This window comes from Notamacropus eugenii, chromosome 6 (assembly GCF_028372415.1).
Source record: "Notamacropus eugenii isolate mMacEug1 chromosome 6, mMacEug1.pri_v2, whole genome shotgun sequence".
Taxonomy (NCBI): Eukaryota; Metazoa; Chordata; class Mammalia; order Diprotodontia; family Macropodidae; genus Notamacropus; species Notamacropus eugenii.
This window is the reverse complement of record NC_092877.1, coordinates 56,675,785-56,703,674: the sequence shown is the minus strand read 5'-3', so window position 1 is coordinate 56,703,674 and position 27,890 is coordinate 56,675,785. Positions and strand designations below refer to the sequence as shown.

Genomic DNA, 27,890 nt, shown 5'->3' with positions numbered 1-27,890 from the left:
GGCAATTATCATGACTACTATTGCTATCACCAAGAATGTTGGTAAGTCACTTAATCTCTCTTAGCCTCACTTCTCTTGCCTATAAAAGGAAAACGAATGGTTTTAAAATCGCTCCAGCTCTAAATCTGTTGTCTTATGATCCTACGAGTTGGGTTCCCTAACACTAGAGGTCTTCAAGTAGGGGCTAAGATGGTTCCTATTAGGCATATTGCAAGGTGATTTCTGTTTAGGCATAGGTAGGACTAGGTAACTTTTATATTAACTTCCATCTATGAGAGTCTCAGTCAAGAGTAATTACACCAATATATGTATGCATATACATACATATATATAGCTATCCAGATAATTTAAAATCCCTCATTTTATTTTATTTTATTTACAGATGAAGAATCTGAGGCTCTGTCACAGATTGGAGAGGTTGCCCAGTTTCTCTGTGACTCAATTTCCTCATCTGGAAGATAGGGGAAATTGTGTCTGCCTAAATTCCTCACAAGGAGAATGTAAGGATCAAATAAGGTCATATGGCAAATCTCTTGGTAAACTTTAAACCATAATATAAAGCCAATGTATACATATATATATACATACATACATACACATACATATATATGTATATATATACATATATATGTGTGTGTATTACATAATGATTATCTCCACTTGACTTTGTCAGCTTATAGGTTTATTTTTTCAACCCTATAATATGTCATTTTAGCAAAATAAAGGAGTAGTATAAAAAATCTGGACACTAACTCCAATACAAATTAGACGGATAATGAAAACAAAATTGGTATAGCAACTAACTGTTCCATGAATTTTTGCCACCGAACTATTTTTTTTGGCATCATTTAGATTCAAACCAAGTTCTCAAAGTCTCCATGTCATGAGGAGTTATCAAAGTGTAAAATATTAGAACTGGGAGGAACGCTAAAACATAGAATGTCAGACCCTGGAGAGAATTTTGAACACAGAATGACAGAGTTAGAAGGGACCTTATGGTTAGAGCTAGAAGCTATCTTAGACCACAGAATATAGACTCTTAGGGCTCAGTAAATTTAATATGCAGAATGTCAGAGTTCAGAGGTCATTTAATTCACCACTTCCCCATTTTGTAAATAATGAAACTGGTTCAGACAGATTAAGCCATTTGTGCAAAGTCATGTAGCCAAACACTGGTAGGTCTAGAACACGATTCTGATTCTCATTTTAGTTCCTTTTTTACCATAGAAATAATAATGTCTTGAGCCTCTTTTATCTTTCTCTTTCTTTTAATTTTTTGGAGGGAATATTTCTTGAGGCAACAAAAAAAAAATAAATCAATTTTACTCACCAGCTATAAGCTAGAAGGATCTGATTTTTCTTTTCACTCACTCAACCTATAATCCCATCCCCTTTAATCTTTCCTGCCCTCCCTCATCCTATACTCACATAAATCACACGACTTGGAGATCCTGATGTATTTGAGGCAGGCACAGAAATTATGCTCTCTGAGGAAGTTCTTGTTTCCTAGAGGGGAAAAACAGGAAAAGGAAAACTGAAGACAAATCATTCCAAATGGAAGAACAGGTTAGGGAAAAATCATAGGAACTGTTTGTATTTCTGTGTAGCACCTAGATAAAGCAAACATACAGTTAGTTACTTGCTCTCCTTGTGCCAGCTGGTCAAGCATCCAAATCTATTAACTCAGTTTCTACTATGTGTAGAGACAGAGCCAAATGACTAAGTATGTTACTTTGGGAAAGTTACTTCCCCCTTGGGGGACTCAGTTTCTCAATTAACAAAGTGGGGAATGTTGGAGTAAATGTCTAAAAGGACTCTTCTACCGCACGATTTTTTATTCTTTCACATTCTGTCTTCTCTGAAACATCAAATCTTACATGATTTGAAGGAACCACAGAACTCACATAGTTGACCTACCAGAATTGTATGCTGAAAAATAGGCTCTGCCTGAATATATACATTAATGAAGAAATCAGTACCCCTTGTTAGAACACATTATTGGAAAAAAATATTTTCATATATTGAACCAAAATCTGTTTCCTCATGACTTTTATCAGTTGGTTCTTGTTTTCTTCTCTGGCACCAAGAAGAAAATCTCACATAATTCCTCTTCTATGTGATAATCCTTCCAATATTTGAAATCACAGCAACCTTGTTTCCCAAATGTCTTTTCTTTTCCAAGATAAGCAACTCTAATCCCTTTGATCTATCTTTTTATGATATATTTTTGAGGAACTCCACCATCTTGGTCATCCTCCACTGGACACACTCCACTTTTTCAATGTATTACTTTAAGTGATTCAATATTCCATATATGCTCTGACCATGACATAGGACCCCAGGATTGTTGCTCCCCTTATTCTGGACTTCTATTGCTATAACTGAAGATTATATTAGCTTTCTTGGCTAACTTATTTTTAGTTTGTATTCTGCTGAAGTTCTTGGGACTAAAACAACCAAGATATGTTAGAATTCTGTTAACTGTAATGTTGTATGATCTGTGGTCTATGACTCTTTCCAGGCCTGACATTCTATATTCGTTGATTCCAACACAGATGCTGTTTGTCTGATGGTTCATACAGTATCCTTTCTAAGTAAAAGTACTCTAGACACAAGTAACAAGGATTGCTTATCCAAATCTGCCAATGTGCTGCTTCAACTCCATAAGTGAGTAACATCCCACCGAATACCATCCATCTTTTTAAGTCTCATTTTGATAGGGTCCCAGAATCATGAAGATTCCCTTACATTAAGCGACATTTTTCCATTTTCTGCTTGATGGTCATCCTATCTGCGCAAAGCTGTTCTTAGCACCTGGCATAGTGTCTGGCACCTAGTCAATAGTTAATAATTAATTGACAGGGCATTACAACGACATTATCTCCACCCACAGAGCTTGCAGAGATGAACATCCATATAAACACTTGCCTCTATCTCTGCAATAAGTAGGGTAGGACTTACGGGGTACACAGGGGATCCTGGCAGAAATGTGGCTCCATAAAATTATCCTCAACCTGCCAGGGATACTGAGTGCCACACGGTCCTTGGCTTCTAGTCAAACAATTTACTATGTTGGTTCATTTCTGCTTATAAAGGAGCAAAGTTCTATCATTAAAGAGCCCTGGGTGAGAAGTCCAGAGATCTGGTTTCAAATCCTAACTCTGAATTCACTTCTGTGAATGTTCATTGCCTCATCTATAAAACTAAGATAACAATGTTTGTCCTCTGCCTCATGGGGTATGTGGTAGCTATATAAAATGTTACCATTATGGTGGAGAGCTAACAATGATACAGGGCAGAATGAACTGAGGCTTTGGGCTCAATTCCAGTTTAAACTTCCTAACAGTTCCCTCTATCAACCTCAAACGATTCTCTTTCTTTGTAAATGACAAACTCCTTCCCACCCACTACAATACACCATACACCCTTCTCCAAAGCCAGACCATTAGTGGAGATGGGGAGTGGGGAAAGCACTAAAATTCAAGTCAACAGACCTTGGTTTGAGTCCTGACACAGACACTTGCCATCCTGGTCATCATAAAGATATCATCTAAACTCTCGGAGACTTAATTTTCTCATTTATAAAGTGGAGATAATACTTGTACTACCTGCTTCATGGCACTGTTGCTAATAATATATTTATAAACTATGAAGTGTTGTAGAAATGTGAATTATTATTATAGTTGACTCTCAATCATCTCTATCTGCTGGAAAAGTTAATAGAAAAGTAGGAATAATCTGATTTGTCATCAGTGGAAATATTCAGCGTTTCTGATCCCTCAGAGAAGAGCCTCCACCTGCCAAAATGCTATCCAGCTGAGACAGTCGTACCCCAGTTCCCTGTGTCACCTATATATCCTTAGTATGTGATAAGGCCATGACCTTGGGCTTGTTAGAAGGAATTCAGAAGTTGTGTGACACGGAATAGATACCCACATGAATGGATAATGCATTATGCAAATAATAAAGAGCTGATTGTGTCTATGAAGTAAAGCCATTCCTTCAATATGCTGAACAATGTGAACTGAGCCAAGGTCACAACATTGCCAAACTGACACCTGAAGCTTATGCCACAACACAGAAAGCTTCGTACACAAACCTTTAAGGTATTTTGGGTGATGATGGGGCAAACCTGATTGCAAATTTGTCTCTGCATCTATAAAGGAAAAAAAGAGTAGAAGGAAATGATATTACATTAAAGAGCTACGTACTGATACCGCTGGGATTTTTACATGATGAACCCATATGGTGGGCTATGGTGGAAATGTCTCATTGATGAGGACACTTAATTGTACCCAGCATCCATCAAGCTGGTATGGGAACTGATGAAGGCATGTTTGGAGAGTTCATGAATTTCTCATAGTAACAACAATGTTATTTAAAAAGTGTTTCATAATCCTATACCAATTTTAGATTTATAAAGCACTTTCCTCACAACAGTTCCATGAGGTAGCATAGGATGACATTAACCATTATTTTACAGATGAAATTAAAAGAGGTAAAATGATTAGCCCATGGTCATATAGCTTGGAAATACCAGAGCCAGGATTCAAAACAAGTTCTTTTGATACCTGGTCCAGTGCTCAGTTCTTGACATCATGTTTATTTTCCACAATAGGTTCATTTCAGAGAAAACAAATCAGATTAATATTAGAACATTCTCAGTAAACAACTGGTATACAGGAAAATCAAAGCACAAATATTGAAAAATATCCAATTGTTAACCTCTTATTTTTCTACTACCTTCCATAATTTGCCGATTCTAATAATATAGTGTAGTAGAAAGTATATTGGACTTGGAATGAGAAGAATTAGATTTGTATCTGAGTTCTGACACCTATAAGCTACGTAAACTTCAGAAAGTAATTTAACCTATCTATAGCTTAGTTTGCTATAGGATAGGAATTGTACTACCTATCTTGAAAGGTTATGGTCAAGAAAGTGCTTTATAATCATCACTCTGTCACAGAAATGTGAATATCTATTATAACTTTTCTGGGACCACATTGAATTTCTTTTTACGTACATTATAGTTATTAACAAACCTTTTCCTCAACTGGTCTAGTAAAGACCATCAGTAAGATGGACACATGGGTAAGCAATAGCTCAAAGGTCAATTTTACTCTAGGTTCCGGTATATTGTGATGCAAGGCCAATACAAAGTTGGGTGCTGAGGTGATCAATGTATCATCAGAGAGAACTCACCTTGCTTTGACCCAAATATGGGATGATAAATTTGAAACTTTGAAATTGCATTTTCAGTGCCAACAACTATATAAAGTTGTCACCATCTAAATGCATCTGCCTCCTGTCTAGGAGCCAGTAGAAGTCAGGGAGAGCTGTCTATAGTTGTACTTCACACACACAAGGGCAGGGTAGCTAAATACTTTGCTTTAACCCTCTCTGCTTAGCTAGCCCATGCAATCTCCCTACCTGTTAGTCAAATTCTAAAGGCTCACTATGTAATCCAAAAATGTTTAAAGGCACAGATAATCAGCTAGTTCACTTAAATCTGACATCTACTGCTAACAATTTCTTTAATATCTTATCTATTACAATGGCACCGGCCTCCTCTATTTTCCCCTAGTTTCAGAGTCAGATGCTGTCCCTAGCCATGGTGCTGATCACTTTTAAAATAAACAGACTAACACACCTACTCCTTTAAATCCTGCTCTTATGTTTACTGACTACATCCTCCAGATATACAGATGTTTTGTGTCCAGATGTTTTGCTGGAGTATTTCCCAGTCAGGGAATATGTATGGAACTTCAAGGTTTATCGAAATTGTAGCATCTATTCCTCACAATTGCCCAGGAAGTTAGATAAATACATGTACTATCACCCCCGTCTTATAGCTGAGGAAACTTGAAACTTAGAGAAACTGAATGCCTGGCCCATGGTCTTATGACTAGTAAGTTTTTGAGGCAAAATTCAGAACCCAGATCTCTCCTGATTGCAAATCTAGTCTGATTTTTACTATGTCATATTATCTTTCCAGGGAACAAATTCTTCTTATTCCTTTGACTTCCATCATTTCTTAACCTTTAGGTTTCATGACTAAGGACAATCTCATCCTATCAGGTTCTGGCTCCTTGGCCCTGAGAGCCACCAGATGTCAGCTAGTGTTGGGCAAGGTTCACCACTGCACTTTCCACCAGTTCTATAACTGGCCCTTATCGCTACTCCTCACTCTTTGTTCAGAATTGGAGAAATAGGAAAATGATATAGGTTCAAGGTCCAATGTCACTCCTAACATTTGTGTTCAGGTAAAATCAGGTTATAATGAATGTCAACAATGATGAGAGGTAGCTAAGTGAGATAGTGGGATAGATTTCTGGACCTGGAAACAGAAAGACATGAGTTCAAATCTAGACTTAGATTCTTATTAACTGTGTGACCTTGGATGAGTCACTTAACCTCTCTCTGCCTCAGTTTCCTTAACTATAAAATGGGGTTAATAACAGAATCCAACTCCCAGGGTTTTTATGAGGATAAAATTAGAGAACATTAGTAAAGCTCTTCGCAATCCTTAAAGAGCTATAGAAATTTTAGCTATCATTATTAACATTAACAATAACAGCACACTCATGTCTATTATTTATAAAACACTGCCTCATTATCCCAAATATCCAATGGACATCTGAAACAGTTTTAAAGGTAAAAAGAAGATATCTAAGAGCATCCTGTGATAGCTGGGAAAGGTACATTACAGGGCTAAGGGATATCTCAAACTACTTTTCTCTTATTGATGATGCTAATAGAAGGAGAATATATGTATATGAATATCATGTTGGTTTCATAAGTGAATTACGAAACCATCCCTACCCCCAGCAGATCCCTTCTTGAGTCATTGCTCAGCAATGGGGTGAAACAGTCACACCAATTCACTATATAATGGTGATTATTTTATAATGGATCTAGTTTAGTAATAACCAATATTGTTCAAAATAATCAAGAATAGGCTTTGTTGTTGACCAACAGAATCATAAAAACCACCTCACATATATAAATATATACAGGTGTCTTAATATGCATATTAGTATATACAAATATGACTTTTTTTGCCAGACCTATGCTTTCATCAGGGTGGGGATCTCTCTTATGTAAAGCACTTTTCAAATCTCAAAAGTCTATATGATGCTATATATAAAGAATATTAAACTTGAAAATGCCTTGTAATAAATTTTCTTTTCAGTTTCATTAAGTTGTACTTTGGGGAAGAGGTTAGGGAGAAGGAGAAAGACAGGAAGAAGGGGAAAGAGTATCAAATGGTTGGGTGGGTTTGGGTAAAGATAGGTTGGCAAGGGAGATATTTTATAACAAGGTTGTGGGGAAATCAGCAACTTTTATGTAATAGAATATTAAGAGATTTGAGGGCACTGAGAGATTAAGTGGACTGGAACCTAGGTTTTCTGCACTTTAAGACCATTCTTCTAAGCTACCTGTCCCCAATCTTTTTGTGCATGTGTGTACATGTGTAACACATATATGCATTACACATATGCTATATATTAATAGTCAATATTTAAAATATTGGTGATTTCATCAATATACTTCTTCACTCTCATGTAGATCCCTGTACCTCAAAACTTTACTGTTTCCATGAGTTGTCATGTAATACAATGAATAACAATGTAGGACTATGTGTATATGCTAAATCATGGTATGAACATGACCTTGAATTTGACAAGGTCATGTTAGGAGAGCACAAACTCCAGTACGAGTTAGAAAGGCTTAAAAAGTATGTTTACTAAAAAAAAAATATGTGTATTTACTCTATAAAGTCCAGTAAAAGTAAGGGTAGGGAGGTTCATCATCAGAAGATTTTCTGGGACTGATACAATCTGATTCGTAACAGAATTTCAAGAAACTACCTACTAAGGTATGGAGTATTTATGATTAGCATTGGTGGAGGGAATGATATATTGAGAAAGTCACCAGTGTCTGTCATCTAAGGTTCCACCTTAAGGTTGAAGATATCGTCACCAACTTGGCTACAAAGTGATCATTGGGTTTTGACCACAGCAACTCTCAAAAACTGTCACCTACACTGCAGAGAGGTTGCAATCTATATAGTGGAAGAATCTATGACATTAATGAAGTCATGAATCTTTGAAGTGTATATGTATATACATGTGTGTATAGAAATGTCTCTATAGGTAAATAGATATATATAGAGAGAGAGCACCTCAATTTTTCAAAGATATGTAATTCACATGCTATAGCTGCTCTTCTGCCAAAACAAATTGTAACTCCCCCACCCCTTAGTACAATGTTTTAATGATAATTGTTATGAAAAAAGATTTATCTGATGGCCAGTCTTCTTGTGAAGAGTTTCTACACTTAGGCTGCTCTCTATATGACAGACATCCAGTCCACCATTTTATGCCCATACCTAAAGCTTTCCCAGTTTGGTAGTAGTTTCTAGAACCTGTACTCTGCATGTGTAAGATTTCCAAGGTTTGTTTCTCATGAAACTAGATACAACCACTGAGGTGAAATCTCTTCCTTTACTCCCACCCTTTCCACTATGTAAAAGTATTTCAGGGGATCCATGGGAGACCTGAAGAAGTCAGGCCCCCAAAACTGGATAAGAGCTGAAAAATACAGCAAGGATGGATACTTGGCAACTCTGCTTATGGTCCCAGAAGGCCAGCTGCAAACACAGGGTCCACGCCATAATTGGCTTCCATGAACACAACTCAGATAAGTCAATTCTTCTTTGCCAGCCTCAGTCATCGGTTCTGAATGTCATCAGAGGGGAAAATGTCCTCATTATTTTTTTTCATCTCCTGATAGGACAATCTTCCATCCTCACACTTCCCCTCCCCCAAATGCAGCCTGTCTGTAAAGGTCATGTAATGTCTTATGGTGAATAAATGGCTAGTTTTCTGCCAGCTAGCATGATTGGAGACCTTATGCAGCCATTGTATTACAGAATTTTGTTTAGAGCAAAAAAAGTGGCTTTCCTGATAAGAAAAGCTCACTGTTCATGATGACTCAACATTTTCCAGTAAAGGAAGCGGCAGATTTGGGATAGAGGTTTCTGGCATGCTGCATGTCTAGTATGCCGCATGTTGCCCAAAGAGGGACAGGCTCCAGAAATTGTTCCTGGAGATGTATAACAATAGTTAATTTTTAAGTGTCTCTTGTGTAAAAAGTACAGTCCTACACAGATGACAACTACTACTACTACTACTACTACTACTACTACTACTACTACTACTAGTCATTTGTATAGCACATAAAGGTCTAGAAAGTAATTTACATCTATTATCTCATTTGATCCTTATAACCCTGGAGAACAGGTACTTTTTATTCTCTCTCTCTCTCTCTTATACACACACACATGCGTGCGCACACACACACACACACACACACACACACAAGGAAACTGAACTTGAGAAAAATTAAATTACCCTGTCTTGCTTCAACCCTTGATGCCCTCTCCTTTGATGGGTGAGTCCCTGGCCCAGACAATCATGGCACCTGCTAAAGGCTTAATAAATATTCTCTCTGGTTGATCAGTGGAACAGATTAGGTACATAATATACAGAAACAAATAAACATAGTAACTTAGTGTTTTACAAGTTCAACGATTCTAGCTATTGGTGAAAGAACTCACTATTGACAAAAACTGTTGGAAAAACTAGAAAGTAGTCTGACAGAAATTAGGCATAGCCTAACATCTCAAACCATCTGCCAAGATAAGGTTAAAATGATTGCATGTTTCAGACATAAAGGATGATATCACAAGCAAATTCATAGAACAGAAATGAAATTACTTCTCAGATCTATGGATAGGGAAGAGATCATAACCAAACAAGATATAGAAAGACTCACAGGAGGTTAAATGAATCATTTTGATGATATAAAATTTAAGTTTTTTTCACAAACAAAACCAAGGCAGTTCAAATTAGAAGAAAAGCAGGAAAATGAGGGGGAAACATTTGAATCAAGTTTCTCTGATAAAAGTCTAATTTCCAAAATAAAAAAATACAATTTTTTTTTTACAAAAACAAAAGTCATTCCCTAATTGATAAATGGGCAAATGATAAGAATAAGCAATGTTCAGAGGGAGAAATCAAAGCTATCAATAGTCATATGAAAAAAGTGCTGTAAATCACCAATAATTAGAAGATGGCAGAGAAGAGTAGGGACTTGCCTGAGGTCTCCCAAATTCTGCCCCAAACAACTTTAAATAATTCCTCCAAACAATTCTGGAGTGCCAAACTTACAAAAGGATGAGGTAAAACAATTTTTCAGCCCAAAACAACTTGCAAGTTTAGCAGGCAAGGTCTATCACACTGGGGTGAAAATAGGGCTCAATTTAGTACAGGCTGTATCAGTACAGGCCTCTCCCCAGAAAACTAGCAGCAGAACTTGGGGGTGACTGAAGGACAATGCAAGATTTAGTAGCTTTTACATTAAAGAATTAGAGGGCTTAGAATATGATATTCTTGAGGGCAGTGGACCTAGGATTACATCCAAGATTCACCTACACAGCAAAACTGAGCATAATCTTTCAGGGAAAAAATGGATATTTAATGAAGTAAAGAACTTTCAAAAGCATTCCTGAGAAGAACACCAGATCTGAATAAAAAAATAACTTTCAAATATAAGACTCAAGAGAAGCATAAAAATGTAAACAGTAAAGAGAAACCATAAGGGATTCAATAATGTTAAACTGCTTATATTCATACGTGTAAAGATGATACTTGTAATTTCCTAAGAACTTTCTTATAATAAGGGCAGTTAGAAGAAGTATATATATAGAGAGGGCATGGGTGTGAATTGAATATGAAGGGATGATCTCTAAAAATGAGAATTTAAGTGTTAGAAAGAGGAATGCACTAGGAGGGAAGGAAGGAAGAAGTAGAATGGGGCAAATTATCTCACATAAAAGAGGCATGAAAGAGCTTTTACAGTGGAAGGGAAGATAGGGAAGGCAGGCAAAAGCCTTTGAACCTTACTCTCATAAGAATTAGTTCAAAGAAGGAATAACTTACATACTCAGTTGGGTACAGAAATCAATCTTACCCTAAAGTAAAGAAGAATGGGAAGAGGGAGAGGATGATAGAAGGGAGGGCAGAATGGAGGAGGAAATAAACAGAAGCATACCCCTTTTGAAGATAGACAAGGGTGAAAGAGAGTGAGAGTATGATAAACAGGGAAATATCATACAGAAATGCAGTTAGTAATCATAACTGTGAAAAAATTTACAGGAAGCATCTCTGACAAAAGATTTCATTTCTCAAATATATAGAGAACTGAGTCAAATTTATAAAAATAAGAATGATTCCCAAATTGATAGTCAATAGTTTTCAGACAGTTATCAAAACTATCTATAGTCAAATGAAAAATTACTCCAAATTACTACTGATTAGAGAAATGCAAATTAAAACAGCTCTGAGGTACCACCCTCAGCTATCAATTAGCTAATATGACAGAAAAAGAAAATGACAAATGTTGGAGGGGATGTGGCAAAATTAAGAAACAAATGCATTTTTGGTGGAGTTGTGAACTGATTCAACTATTCTGTAGAACAATTTTGAATAAGGGCTCTAAAATTATGCATACCCTTTAACCCAGAAAAATCACTGCTAGTTCTATATCCCAAAGAGATAAAAAAAGGAAAGGAAAGGGATGCATATGTACAAAAATATTTATAGCAGGTCCTTTAGTGGTGACAAAGATTTGGAAATTGAGGGGATGCCCTTCAGTTGGGGAATGATTGACCAACTTACGGTATATGATTGTGGTGGAATACTATTGTGCTTAAGAAATGATGAGCAGGATGCTTGCGGAAAATCCTGGAAAGACTTACATGAACTAATGCAAAGTGAAGTGAGCAGAATAAGGAGAACAGTGTATACAGTAATAGAAATATTTTATAATGATTAGTTATGAATGACTTTGCTATTCTAATCAATACAATGGTCTAAGACAACTCTGAAGGGCTTATTATGTAAAATGCTATACATCCCCAGAGAAAGAACTGACAGAATCTGAGTGCAGATTGAAGCATACATTTTTTACTTTATTTTTTTGGGGGGTTTTTTTTGGCCTATGTTTTGGTTCAACAATATGACTAATATAGAAGTATGTTTTGCATGACTGCACATGTACACTATAAATTGCTTGCTTTCTCAATGAAGGAGGAGGGAAGGAAAGAATTTTGAATTCAAAATTTAAAAAATGAATGCTAAAATGGTTTTGTATATAATTGGAGGAAAATAAATATTAAATTAAAAATAAATCATCAAAAATTAGAGAAATGCAAATTAAAACAGCTCTAAATTCCATCTCACAGACTAAGCAAGTCACTTAAATCTCTCTCACCATCAATTTTATCTGCAAAATGAGAGGCTTGGATTCAATAGTATTTAAGATTCCTTCTTGCCCTAAATCTATGAACCCATGGTCCATTTGGCCTAAAAAAAGAATCCCCCTACAATATTCTCAACAAAAGATTATGAGCCTCAAAAGAGAGAATCCACCCGTCTTACCTCGAGGGGTTTCTCATAGCACTTTAGGTAGCTCTGAAACTGAGTTGTATATAACCCTAAAGTTGTACCTCACTGACTCAGCCACTCCATTGAGAGCTCAGTCACAGTCAACCATGATATGAACAGCTCTAGAATAAAAAGCAACCAAACTTTCAGGAAGCAGCTTGAATTTAGACAAAGGATAAACTCCCCAACCTCTTATCTCCTAATCTTCATCTTATTTCCTAAGCTTGAATTTTGTCCAAAAGCCATTCATCTCAACTTTTATAATTACTCCTGTCAAAGACCTAGCTTGGACCTAGACTGGTGTCTTTCTTTTCCAGTCATGAACCTTGTCCTTCTACTACTCCCAGAGGGGATTAACTTTCTCCTTCTTTTATCCCCCCTCACCCTACTACCATTCACAGATTTCCTTCATTACTACTGTAGGCTAATTTTGATTTGGGAAGCACATGACATAAATCAGCACAGAACAAAGGAGCTGATCAACATCACCATCCTTACTGTCAAACGTGGAGAAGATTGTTATCTATAAACACATATGGATAAAGGAAATCCTTTAAGAATAATTCACGAGGAAAGGTCTGTCAGTTACAGATCTACATATTCTGCTGTGGCCAACGATCTCAGCTCATTAAGGGAACTGGACCTATCACTTGTATAGGTGATAGAAACTCCTTCTACCCACGTAGGTCAGCACCTTCTTTACAACTTGTAGTCTTAGAGAACTACCTAGAGTAATGGGAGGTTGAGTAACTTGGCCAGCATCATATAGCCAGAGCATGATGGAGATTGGACACAAAATCAAGTGTTTCCTGGCTTGAAGTCCAGCTTCCAATTCACTATGCCATACTGCAACATCACATTTGTTGCAGTATGGCAACATTAGAGGTCTGAAAGGTCAGAGCTAGAAACAATCTTAAAGATCAACTTGTCTAAACTTTTCTTTTAATAACAAAGGAAAACAAGACCCCAAGAATTTAAGGGATTTTGTCCAAAGTCAAACAGTGAGGAAGAGGCAGAGGCAGCCCACAAACCCAGGTCTTCTGATCGGGTTCCATTATACTTTTGTACCATTTATTTCCAATTATTTTGCTGTTCTTTCAACGTACATAGTTATAATATTGATGTATATTGTTTTCCTGGATTTAATGTAGTTTTATTACCATGAATATGTATTGATTCATAAAAATATTTTCTGTATCTAACGGTATATTTTTAAAGTTTTAAAAAACTCTTTTGCTATATTAAAAGGCTTTCTAATATTGCCTTCCATTACTGGTTTAAATCCTACTTAGTTATAATGGTTATTTAAATGAATTGCTATACTGTTTAGTTAAGATTTTATTTAGTATTTTTCATCTATATTCATTAGGAAAATTAATCTATAATTATCTTTTTTATTGTTGTATTTTTCAGCTTTTGTAATCTTGAGTTATTTCCTCCTCCGAGCTTAGTCTATTAGAATGATCAAGTTTCTGCTGCCTATGTTAGTAATTCATATTTTTGTAAATAATTCTCCATTTCATTTGAGTTCCATAATTTGCTATATTGCTGTGTGCTAATATTCTCTTAGGATTCTTAATGGAGGACCCTTTGACTTTAGTAGAATATGACTGTTGTATTCAGCTGGAAAAAAAATGGAATTAATTCAGAGGGAAAAATATTTCATATTGGAGCTACCCAAAAGTGAAATTGGCTCTGTGGCTAAATAATGAATTCCCTCTGACAAAACATGTATTAGCAGATACTAGAAGATCACTAATAGGAGATGGTGAACTGAAGTATAGATTTCTGCTTCAAATATTGAAGAATCCCTTTGAATTCCTTTCAAACTCTGATATTTCAGGATTCTAAGATATCTGGTCTCCTACAATGACCTGAGGAGGATAACCACGTTAGTGAGGATATTGTCAACCCTTCCACATAAGAACTGGTTGTAGGAACTGAGTATATTTTGCCTGGAGAAAAAAGGACATGGAATAGTATCATTATCCAAACACATCTGTAGTCTTTCTATGCAAGACCAAAGACATCTTCAGCATGTCCTGGCACACACAACTGCCCCAAGGACACTCAATTTGTCATTGCACATTCTATCAGACATGGTGAATGTGTTGGGTTGGTTTTGCTTAACTATTGCTTTTTCTTTTTTATTCTTTGTTAAAAAAGATGTTTTACTTAGGGAGAGGAGACGGGAAAGGTGTATTTGAAATGAAGATGTTTATCAAAGCAAAAGATAGTTATAAAAGTGAAATTAAAATCAAAATAGTAATAAAATAAGATCTCTCCTTTAAACATGGGAGACAGCTCCTCCATAAATCTTCCCTTAAATCCCTCCAACTAAAAATATCCTTTCTTCCTTCAAATTTCCTGTAGTCTCTTACCTATTCTTATCCTTGACATGCATTACATTGGGCCTTGTATTAGAGTTTTATTCATGCACATTCTCTCCCATATTAGTTTGTAAGCTCTTGGAAGACAGTGTCTGGGTCTGATTTTATTTTTATGTCAACAACACTAAGCAAAGGGTCTTGTACAAAGTAGGTGCTTAATAAATATCTATTAATCAGTGCTAATAAGCTTAGCATTGGTCTCATCCAGCTTCTTTTTTAAATTCTTTTTTAAACCAGATGTTGTTATGTTTGAACAAATGTGATTTAAATGTGTAGAAGATCAGAAGTGGATCAACAGGCAGCTGTATTAGATCAGGCTTCCTACATTATTTGGCATCCACAGACAAGTTATTTAAGGAGTACAGACATCAAGAAAAATACCCCAAACTTCCCACAATGAATAAAATGCACATGAGCTCATAATATGGTATGGATTAGTTACTAGTCCTGCTTATTAAATTCATTAGTACAATAAATTCCTGGATAAAACATGCTTCAGGAGCAAGTATATTCTATGCCAAAATATCAAACTAGTCCATACTTAGGGTTTCCTCAATGAAATATCTCAGTATAAAATCTTTAATGGGCCCTCATTTCTATATCTAAAGTCCTCTGCCTGGCTTTCAAGGCTTTTTCTAAGATGGTCTTACCCTATTCACAGACTGGACCAGTCTACCTTCTTATCACTGCCATATATATATATACATATATAATATGTATATATACACACACATACATGTATGTATGCACACATACATATAGACATATACATATGTATGAAAATTACAGATATACACATATATGGAAAAATATACATAATTTCTCCATAGTTAGAAATGATCTCACTTTCTGCCACCTTTACTCTGAGTGTGGTCTATTCTGTAATATGGTTGATTCATATTTCTTGTATGATATTGCTTACTTTTGTATGGGTTGGCAATGTGCCCCCTACTAGATGGTGAGAACACCATTAGGGAAGATTTCATACCTAAGGACCTGGATTTTAATCTTGGCTCTGTCACTTGGGTAACCTTAAGCAAATCACTTTGGGCCTCAGTTTACTCATTTGTAAGAGAAAGAATTATGCTAGTTGGAGTCTAAGGTCTCACATTTTTCAATCTAAATCTTTGAACCCAATAATTAATCTATATATCCCCAATTCCAAACATACATTATAGATACTTAATTCATGGTTCTTGAATGAATCCTTTACTGTATGAAAATTCCCTCATTATCTAATTAAGCTATGTTACTCACTATGAACTCCTTTTCTTTGCCAAAGCAAATACTCTTAGGCCTGAATTCATTACTTGTTTTATTAAAATGTGCATGTGTGTACATGTGTGTGTTTGTGTGTGTGTGTATTTCTCTTCTCAACTTTCCCCTTAACCCCACAATTGAAAAAAAATTACAAATATCACACACACACACACACACACACACACACACACACACACACACACACACACACACATGATTTCTCCATAGCCCAAGTCCAAAAATGTAAGTTTAATTCTGTATCTTGAACTTGTCAGTTCTCTGTCTGGGGTAGATAGAATGTTTCATTATGAGTCCTCTGGGATTATGGTTGATCACTGCGTTGATCAGAGTTCTTAAGTTTTTCATAGTTGTTTATCTTTTTAAAGTTATTTGTCTTTACTAGTTGTTATTATGTGAACGGCTGCCCTGGTTCTACTCACTTTGCTCTGCTTTAGATCACACAACTTTCCCCAGGTTTTTCTGAAACCGAGTCTTTCATCATTTCTTAAAGCATCCTAGTGTACTGTGATAACGTGTGCCATAATATTTTCAGTCATTCACCAATTGATGGGCACCCTACTCTTAATTTCCAATTCTCTTATATTACAGAAAGATCTGATAGAACTATTTTTGTGTATATAGAGGCCCCTTTTTTCTTTTCCTGATCTCTGTGGGCCATGGGCCTAACAGTGGCATCTCTGGAAAAAAGGGTATATACAGTTCAGTGGCTTTTGGTGCAAAGTTCCAAAATGCCTTCCAGAATGACTGAGCCAGCTCACAGCTCTGCAAACATTGTGCTAATGGGCCTGTTTTTCCTCAGCTCTTGCAACATTATTCATTTTCCCTTTTTGTGTTCTCTGCCAGTCTCATGGGTAAGCAACTTTGGAGTGGCTCTAATTTGAATTTCTCTAATGATTAGTGATTTAGATGAAACCACAGTTTTTTAAAGATGACTACCAGGGGCTCAGAAGTGACATCTGCTAGACCTTAGGTACTTTGTGATAGAGTTTACCCAAGTTTGGTGATGTAAACTCATTGAAGAGCACCTGGTACTTTTTATTGTTTTCATCCTTTATCATCAGCCTAAGTTTGATATAGTTACTGATGCTATTTTAAATCCATCATTCTCTATTTAGTTATTTGCCTTTGTTTCTGTCTTGAAAAAACACCACATCTAAATGGTCTACCTCGCTCTTTGTATTCTTGTATCGATCTTTTGGAATACCTCCCCTCTTTGCCTCGTCAAACCTGCTTATTTCTGAAAAGTTCGGCTCATGTTTCAACACTTTCATGAAGCCTTACAAGACTACAATCTTCTAGCTTAATTTATGAGTCAAACAATTTGGCACTTTGTCGTGTGTCTGCATGGCTTTAGTTGCCTCCTGGACAGCTTCTTGGGCATAACTCAAACTTGGAAGTTGGGGAGCACATTTTCTGCATCTTTAGTATTCCCTACTCATGAGACACATAGTATGGGGACTAAATATATATGTATGTGTAAATAAAATATATATACATATATAATATAAATAATGAATGATGGACATCTTGAAATATGGAGAGGGCAGTACCAAAGCAGTAATTAAGATAGTCATTAGAAGGAAATAAATTGAGATGAAATTAGACTCATGTTACCTTGTTTTTTTCTTCAGTTTTGGCTGCTTGTCTACAGGCTGGATGCCAGATGGATGTGCCTGCAAATAAATTACTTAGAGTTAATTATTTATTTATTATTTATTTTCGAAAATATATTTATTTTTAGGTCATGAGATCCAGGGCAGCTAGGTGTTGCAGGGGATAGATTTCTGGTCTGGGAGACAGGAAAATCTGAGTTCAAATGTGGCCTCAGGCACTTACTACTTGTCTGACTCTGGGCAAGTCATTTAGTCCTGTTTGCCTCAGTTTCCTCATCTGTAAAATGAACTGGAGAAGGAAATGGCCCAGTATCTTTGCCAAGAAAATCCTAAATGAGTTCATGAAGAGTTGGATACAACTGAAATAACTAACAACTTCAGACCTGGGTTCAATTATCCACTCTGACAATTGTTAGCTGCGTGATCAACTATGTGTTGTAGTGGAAAAAGATTTAAAACAGGAATTTGGAGTTCTGGATTCTACTCTTTGTTCTTCCACAGAGATTTTTAAATTGTCAATAAAGAACTTCCCCATCTACACTCCCAAGTTTCTTCATATTTAAAAAAAATAGTGGGGAGGTTGATTTGAATGATCTTTTCCAGCTTGAAATTCTATGACTATCTTAAAGAACTGGGGATTCACAAGAGCACTGCAGGATCTCTGAAGGTCACAAGTAAGGAGAAATTCAGGCAGGTAAATCTGAAAGTCTTTCCTGCTTCAAAATGTTTAAGCCATAAGTGCCAGTGCATATTTCTCTAAAATCAGGTTGCAAGATTGTCAACCCTCTGGGTAGCTTTGCAAGGCATTAAGCTGCTCTATTTTTTAATGAGATTTTCAGGTTGATGGATTAAGACCATAAGAAAGAGACTGAGTGTGTCATTCTTTTTTTCCCTAAATAATTTATTGGCAAAATTAAGCCATTGCTTCTTTCTACTCCAATTATATGCTAATTTGTAAAGTTAACAGGTTCTCAACTTGAATCTCCTCACTGCCATAAGCCACAGTTAAAAACTGTTGGAACCCAAACAACAATTGCTTACATAATAATCATAGGTCACATGTATAGACGGCTTTCCAGCTGCAAAACAGTTTATATACTGTAGCTCAATTGACCATAAGCTCATAGATTTAGAGCTGGAAGGATCCGAGAGGCCATAGGGTAATTTCTTCATTTTATAAATGAGAAAACTGAGTCCCCAGAGAAGAGGAGTACTTTGTTCAATATCACACAGGCAGTAAGTATCAGAAGGAAGATTGGAATCCAGGTCCCATACCCGTAAATCCAGTGGTAACATCTAGCCTCCCAAAAGCTCTTCAAGGTAGACAGAGCCGGCACTATATTGAACACAGGTCACAGACTATTTGAAGGAACCTTAGAACATAGACTTCTGATCTAGAAAAGTTTTTGGAATAGAAAGACCATAGGGTATTGAAATTTGAAAAAAAAAAACAAATCCTAGAATACAGAATCTTCGAACTTGAACATATTTTAGAACATTGTGTACATCAGAAAACTCAACTCCAAGAGGGAAGTGACATGTTGAAGGATATACCCCTTCAGCTACAACAAGATTCTAGCTTTCTTGACTTCTACTCTTATGATGTTGTGGTTTTTTTTCCCTGTGAAAATGGCAGCAAAAAGGCTCCTGAGGATATTCAGGATGATGATCTTAATGCATTTGTCAATAGAATGTGTTTTTCACGATAGGCCAAGAAGGGTTGATTATCATTTGTCCCCAAGATAAGAGATGTTTATCTGGAGTGCAAAGCAAGCCAGTCTATTTTTTAGTGGCCTAGAAAGGTTTATGAATTTCTAGTAAATAATACAATCGATATGTGCCACAGTAGAAATGGGAAACATACTCCTTGGTGTGAAATCTCATTCTTTATTTTTGGCTTAGCAAACTCATAAATGCTATTGTTGTACCCCACAGAAAAAAAGATGAGAGTGTAGAAGCATTGGTATTGCCTTCTAAGAAGACCAGGTGCATAATTCAGTAACTAAGTGGGGGTTGTCCTGATCTACATCTGGTCACTAGACCAGATAGCTCTAGAGGAGAAAGTGAGGCTGGTGACCGCACAACCTTGCCTCACTTAAATCTAATTCACTTGTAAGTCATGACATCATCTTCCTAATGTCATGGTCTTCTTCAGGAATGAAGGACAAGTAGCAACAATAGTAATTCAGCAACCTTGCCACAACTTCCTAACTCTTTACTAAATCTTAAGCAATGGAACTCCTCCCCACCCCCCAGCCCCATGCCCCTCCACACACCCACAAAATCATTAACAACATTTATCCCAAGGTATCTTAAGTGCTATCTCCTTCAGCAAGGCACCTTCTATGCAATAAAAAAGATAACTTTGCTCAATGATCTGATTATTTATCTGAAATGAGGCATTGAACAGAGACAGATATGCTGATCCAAAGTGTTTGCTGCTTTTAATGAATGAAACAACAAAGGTACCTAATACTCAGTCTATATGGAAGAGGGATTTCCTAAACATGGTGAAATCTTCTAGATTGGTAGTTCTCAAACTTTTTAGTCTCCAGATCCTGATAGGGATCTGAAAAGTTGTTGAGAAGCCCCCTAAAAGCTTTCTTATATGGGTATATGTATTGAGATCTACCATCTATGAAATGAAAATATCTTAGTATTCTGAGAAAATGATTTTGACCTCACAGACTTCAGCACTTTTGGTAGAATTTCTGGGGGGAGTATTCATGGGAGGATGTACATGATACTATCATAGGATGGGAAGGTGTACATAAGTTCAGACATTGGAACCACATAGAAAAGATCACAGATCCATCAAAGTGTCATGCCAATGGGGGAGATATTTATAGGTAAGGGCCTTTGGTGCTAATGAAATTTCAACTGATACAGTGTAGCCTGGATGTATAGGCTCTGTCCTGCAGACAAACCTTAGAAGCAAGAATGTTAGGGCTAGAAGAGGTGACAGCATGTTGCTACATAAGACATAATGTTAGACCGGGAACTGAGCAAAGAACATAGATTATTAGAGCTGGAGGGGACCTTAGAGAATGTCTAGTCCAATCCTCTCTTTTTAAAAATGAAGGAAAAATGAGGTCAGAGATAGTAATGTGACTTATCCAAAGTTACACAATGGTGACAGGGCTGAGATTAGAAGTCAGTTCCCTTGCTCATAGTTTGGTCATCTATATCATGTTAAATGTTTTTGCCACTTTTGACCTAACTCGGTTCATGTGCAATGTCACAGCAGTCTTGATTCATTCAATTAAATAGCTTGTATCTTAGAACTCCCATCCTGTAGGCTATTGTTTCCCATGAGTAAGCTACTGTCTTTAAAAGAGCACTGGAAAGAGTCAAGAATGAGTGTTGAGCGGAAGTTAGGGAGGGTGAGGAGGATGGTGGGGAGAGATGGAAGAGATCTGGACTATCTGGACAATTTCATACCCTTAGGAAAAGGGCCTTGTTTTAAGGGATCAGTGAGATCAGTCAAAATGATTCCTTTCACAAAACATTTATAACTGAATATAAGCCTGGTTTCTGTCTGACAATAGGAGCAATGGAAAATATCTGAGACAGTTTGGATTGCTAATCTCTATTTGATTGTAACTGGTACCAGAAAAATAGGGTTGTACTTAAAAGAAGACAATTGAGATCATATATCATATTTTATAGCTATCAGAGACTTCAAAGGGAAAATATAAAAAATGAGGGTGTGGAATATGATTAATAGCTTTGGAGATAATATCTGAAACCAGATTTGATGTCTCCTCCTTCCAACTGGTCCTAGCTAATTGACTTGGAATTACCTTAACAAAAGCAAAATCTTCAAAGCCATCGATTTAACCAAAGTATTAAGCAAATAAAGGCAATGGTAAAAGCATAGCATGTTTTAGGTAGAAAAGACCTTAAAATACAGAAAAGAAAAACTGGGCAAGACTTTAGAAATCATCTAGCTCAATGCCTTTAATTGTCCAGTTGAGAAAACAAAGGCCCCAAAATGTGGCATCCTTGCCCAAGAGCTGACAGAATGAAACTAGAACCAAGACCTACTGACTCCTCACCTGGCACTCTTTTAACTACACTGTGAAAAGGTAAAAAGTGGAACAAAACAGGACAAACTCAGCAAAAATTGGTCAAGCATATTGAAATAGAGGCAATTTTAGATATTTAGAGCAAAACATGATACATGAGCCATAGCAGAATGGCCCAAATGCATATTAATTTAGTGATTATTAAGTGAGCATATTAAAAAAGTCTAGAAATAGTTGAAACAAAAGGATTAGAGAGATGAATATCTTTATATTTAATGAGACTTGTTTTTCTCCTGAATTTGTGTTATAATCTATATATTCAACAAAGAGAAAGTGTTAAAGATTCCCATCAATAAAGTAACCTTGGTTCCTCAGAAAGCTTCAGACAAATGCAACTTTATTAAAGTAATAATGGAATTTGGGGACTAAAGACGTAGGATTGAATTCTGGTTTAAAAATGTATTAGCTGTGGGACCATGGACAGATCAGTTCACCTTTGGGAAGCTCAACTTCATTTCTAAAATGAGGGTGAAGATGCTTGAACTACCTTTCTCATTGGCAGTGTTGGGGGGAAAGTTCCTCAAAAACCTTAAAAAAGGTAAAGAAAAAGGAGCTATTAATATTAATTCCTGAGGGTCTCGATGCTGTTTTAATGTTTCTGTATTCATCATTAACACCTTTTTTTTCCCACTTTCAATAAGCCCCAGGCTTAGGGAAGCAGGTCGAGTCATTATTTGTAAATACAAATCCTCAGTCCCCAAATCAGAGGATTCTCTATTTAAGACTCTTCTACAAAACTGATGTAACAGAAAGAAATTGATTGATTTTGTTATGATATTTTTGCAATCTATAACTAATATGAGGCACATAGAGCAGAGAATTAGAAATGATATGTAGAAAGTACAAGGGGAAGAATTCCCTTACAATTAGATCTGCCTAGAAACAACATAGGCTATCCTGGGAGGTAATGAGTTTCCCATTACTAAAAGTATCCTAGAAGCAGTGGGATGACCAATTATTTGAACTGTTATCTATCTGAGAGTTCATCTGTCTTTCAGGGATTTGGATAAGAAAGCTCCTCTGGTCTCCTTGAAAAATCCAATGATTTTATCCCTCATTTTGGATATGCTGTCACCTAAAACTTTGATTAGTTTCTTATTTCAATGACATTGTACTCCTTGGCAAAGGGAGTAGTAGAAGCAAACTAGGTTTGGTCTCAGAGAGTATAAGTTAAAGTCTTGTCTATGTGAGTTACTACCTAGAGGACTTGTGCAAGTCATTTTCCCTATCAGAGCCTCAGTTTTTTCATGTAGCATCTTTCTGCCATGCTTCTTACTACGCCTGTTGCTGTACAGTCCCAAATGGGACTTCCACCTCTCCAGCCCTGGGAACCCCTGTGCTGACTGGTGAGAGATCCCTATATCTAGCTGACCTTAGCTACCCAACTGTACCATGATCCAGCCATGTCTCTAGATGTATTATCAGGATTCCCTCCCAAACATCTCTTGCTCTGAGAACTTTTATCAAGACTACCAGTAATCAAATCAAGACTACTTTTATTTCTGAAAAGGGCATATTAATTTATTGCCCTATAACTCCATTCACCAGCCATGTGATTTCATCCTTCCCTGGCCACTAGCCTACCATATATGTTGTCCCCTCAGATCCGAGTGTAAGCTCCTTGAAGGCAAAGCCTTTTTTACTTTTGTGTCTGTATCCTCAGAACTTCACAATGCCTAGCATATGATAAGTGCTTAATAAGGCTTTTTTATTCATTCATTCATTCATATGAAATTAAGGAGACTCAATGAATTCTAGAACCTTTTAAGGCTCCAAGTCCTATGATTCTCTGACATAGTGTAATTAACCAGATCTTTAAGTTGAAACATTTAAGTTTAAAATTTGGTATTTTCCCATCTTGTGACCATTTCTAGATACCCTATAACTCCTGTATCTCACAAATATTTTTTTCCTTTTTTTTACCTTGAAGATACATTTCCTCGCCTTCCGCAAACATCTGGCTGCATCTGACACATAATGCACAAGAAGGATGATAGTGTTTTTCTCCCGCCTGTTAAAAAAGAAAAAGAAATAAAGAAGGAAATTACCGCCTTTCTACTCAAGTTAAAAATATGCATATTATTGGAAACATTACGCACGTAGCAATAGCATGCTTCTGGAAAGGAATCAAAAGAAATTGTTTGTGAGCACGTAGGTATGCCTGGCTCTATCCTCCGTATATGGTTCCTTTCACAGTTTAGCGGTACAGAGGGTAGGTTCCAGATGCAGCATGGTGTCATGAAGACACTATATACTGGAAGTCACAGGACCTTGGCCTCGACCCCAGCTGTGTCATTTACTGTCTCTAGGATCTTGGGAAAATCACTGAACAACTTTGGACCTCAGTTTTTTCATCTGTAAAATTGATCTAATTGATTCCCAAGGTCCCTTTCTAACACTAAATCTAGTACTATGTTAGAAAAATCATGGTGGCATTTCATTTCAGGAGACCCAGTATCTAGTGCTACTGACTTGGTACATGGCCTTGAAAAAAATCGAAACGCTTTGTGGGTCTCAATTTCCTTAATTGTAAAATTAAAGTATCAGAGTAGCTGATCTCTAAGGAACTCCTGAGCACTGGCTGCTATGAGTCTGGTCTCTCTGGGCCTTAATTAATTTGCTCCTCTGCAAAAATGAGTATGTATTCTCAAAGTTGTCTTCTAGAAACAGAAGAAAAAAGGGGCTGAGGGAAGAATGGGGGAGTATATGTGAAAATCACATTGAAAAATTCACGTGAGTTATTTTTTTTATAGTGTAAAGAATACAGAATTTGTATTCTGAGATTCTGAGTCAAAATCCTTGCCCTGATATTTGTGATATTTAAAAAAAAGTTACCTGACTTCCATTTCCTCATTTGTAAAATGCAGATAACAATATTCTCACTATTTCACACTTCTGTTGTGAAAATGAAATGAGATAATTTATGTTAAAGTGCTTTGTAAACTTGTTCTTACTTATAAAAATGACCTCATTGATATTATGGAACTCTTGTTTACTAAGTTACAAATTACCAAATGAGCATGCCTGTAACAAGTGTATTTTAATTCCAAGTGGCTTTTGGAAATGATCATAGGTAGATTATGCAGATCATACAGTCATTTACTCCCCACTCCCTTTTTGATGTGGAAAATGTCTCAGCTGGACCACATGGTTATGCAGATGGAGTCTCCAGAAGGAGAAGAGTGACAACCCCACTCTTCTAAGTCCTGCTCAGACCAGATGTATACTACTATATAGATTGTTTTATCAGCTTTATGACCTTAAAATTACATTAAGTCTTTTAGGACACCTTGTATTTAATTATGATTCCTTATTCCATTTTAGTGAGAGCATTGATAAGCTGGAATGAATCCAGACGAGGGGAATAGGATGGAGAGGGGTCTGAAGAACATGCCACATACAGACTGGATAAAAGCTTGGGGATGCCTAGCCTGAAAACGTAAAGATTAGAAGATCATGAAGGGAATGATGACAGCCCTTAGAAAACTGAAAAACTGCTTTCTACTTCTCTCAAAAGTTCAGGAAGCTGCAGAGAGACAATTTTGGATGAAGATAAGGAAAACGTTTCTAATATTTAATACCACCTCAAAGTGTAATGGGCTGTCCCAGGAGTTAGTGAGTTCCCTATCACTGGAGATATTCAAGTGAAAGTTGGATGAGTATTTGGTGAATATGTCATGGAGGGGATTCTTGGTCAGGTACAGGTTGAAATATAGGTGTGGCATGGTGAAGAGTACTCGATTTGGAAGCAGAGAATCTGAGTTCAAGTTCTGGCTCTGTCATCTACAACACACATAACCTTTGGGAAATCACTTAAATTCTTTGTCCTTTAGCATTCTCATCTGAAAAAAAGAAAGTTTGGTAACCTTGATACCATCTTGGACTCTTCCTTCTTCCCCACTCTCATACTATAATCCAATCAGCTGTCATCATTTTTATCTCCACAACATCTCTTGTATCTATCTCTTCTCTACTCATAGTACTAACCCTAGTTCAGGGCCTTATTATCTCCCGTTCAGGCTATGGGACTTCCCATACAGACTTCATGATTCAATTCTCTCTCCTCTCCAATCTGTCATACAAAAGCATAGCCCTGACTATGTCATTTACTTGGTCAAAAAATTCCAAGGGCTCCCTATTATATCCAGGATCAAAATAAGTTCCTCTTCTTGTATTTAAAATTCTTTACAATATGACCCCAATACAGGGTGTCCTAAAAGTATTGGTGCAGCTTTAAACTATTAAAGGCTTTTTAGTCCTATTAGAAATTAGTCCCCTCCATGTATTCTACAGTGTAGCAAAATTGGTCTTACTCGTACCCATACATGACACTCTTGCTCCTATCTCTCTGCCCGTGCATGGCTTTCTCCCCTCATGTTTAGGATACAGTTTGATAACTATATGGAGGACAGAAGGGAGTAGGGAGAGATTTTAGGTACTGAAACAAAATAGAAGGTTATTTCCATAGTCTAGACAAGAACAGATAATGGTCTAAACTAGGTGCTGTTTGTGTGAGGGGAGAGAAAAGGATACATGTGAGAGATATTACAGAGATAGAAATGATGAGACATGACAACTGATTGAATATATGGGGTGAAGCAGAGTGAAGGGTCAGGGATGAAAGTGAGGTTGGAAATGTGGGCAACTGGAAGGATAAAAGTACCCTGCATAGTAACTGGAAATTTGGAAGAGAGGTTGGTTTTGGGGGGAAAGTAATGATTTATGTTTTGGACATGTGAGATATAAAAAGTTCAAGAGACATAGTTTCTGGGTAATTAACAATCATTTGATTAATTATGGCTAGTGGATAATTAATAAACGGGTTATTTGGCTGTCTCTCCTAACCCAAAGATCCCTCACGTAATCCACTCAACACTTTTATGCCTTTGGAAGAGTAGGTATTCTGAGGTGGAAATCAACTCTGATTGGTTAACAAGTAATAAGAGAATGAATATTATAATGAGAGGTTGGCTTATTCTAATGAGGGTCTGGGGGCCATGACTGATCACTCAGTCTTAGACAAAGAGACTTATTTCTGCCCAGATGACTCCCATCCAGGGCATTCTAGACAAAAGGGGGAATCCACTTTCTCTCAGACTTGTCTTACTGAAACATAATGGGCTGGAATTCACCTGTTCACCTAGACTGGAATTTCTTTACCTTTTGATCAGATCTAAGTTTTCTCAGTTGAGCATATCTCACCCAATATTTCATCTTATCATTAGCCCTGCCCTTCAAAGACTGCCTGGATAACCCACAGGGGCTGACTTCTGAATGAGGAAACAGGAAGGGGAAAATCCTTACTCCTAATTCAGTAATTGATTATTAGCATGAGAGAGAAATAACTATTTTTCTCTATGTTCAGCTGAGCACAGTGGCAAGGTGGTTATTACTTGATTGTTGATTGCTTGATTAAAGGGATTGGACTAATCCTTCTCAGATCCTAACCTATGATCCAATGACTCTGCCCGTTGAAATACTATGATCCCATAAATTGAAGAAATTCTCTGAAGGTGGGGGTAAGACTGCATACTGGGGATCTAATTATATCGAATCACAAAATAGAGCAGCTAGAAGGGACTGTCAGTTATTCAGAATCTGAATTCTACTCTTGCCTCTGACATGAACTCAAGATTCTCAGAACCTCCTTTTTCTTGTCCATAAAATGATGAAGTCACCTAAGACGGTCTCTAAGGTTTTTTCCTAACTTTGATGCTGCCTAAATTCAGTTACTTTCCAGCTTTGATGTTCTATAATTCTATTATGTTTCAAAAACACTCATGATGCAAAACAGAATGTAATTTACAACTAAGACAGCCCAGCTCCATTCAATTCAATTTAATAACTGTTAAGTTGCCAAATCTTGCTGTTTCTCCCTTCACAATATCTTTGGCATCCTACTCCTTTCCATTTACAAAAACACCACACCTTAGCATAGACTGTCATTATCTCTCCCCTAAGTGATTTTTCTCTGCCTCACCACTCTGGTCTATTCTCTACATT

General features: G+C 36.7%; 1 protein-coding gene across 1 annotated transcript in view; it reads right to left on the bottom strand.

Moving 5' to 3' along the window:
• Window positions 1-27,890, bottom strand: part of ABLIM2 (actin binding LIM protein family member 2) — a 226,249-nt gene that overhangs the window by 86,134 nt on the left and 112,225 nt on the right. Inside the window, exons 7-9 of the mRNA XM_072620149.1 lie at window positions 23,811-23,898; window positions 17,801-17,859; window positions 1,429-1,506 (exon numbers count right to left, since the gene is read on the bottom strand). Of these exons, the coding sequence (XP_072476250.1) occupies window positions 1,429-1,506; window positions 17,801-17,859; window positions 23,811-23,898 (225 nt within the window). The remainder of the gene's footprint in view (window positions 1-1,428; window positions 1,507-17,800; window positions 17,860-23,810; window positions 23,899-27,890) is intronic.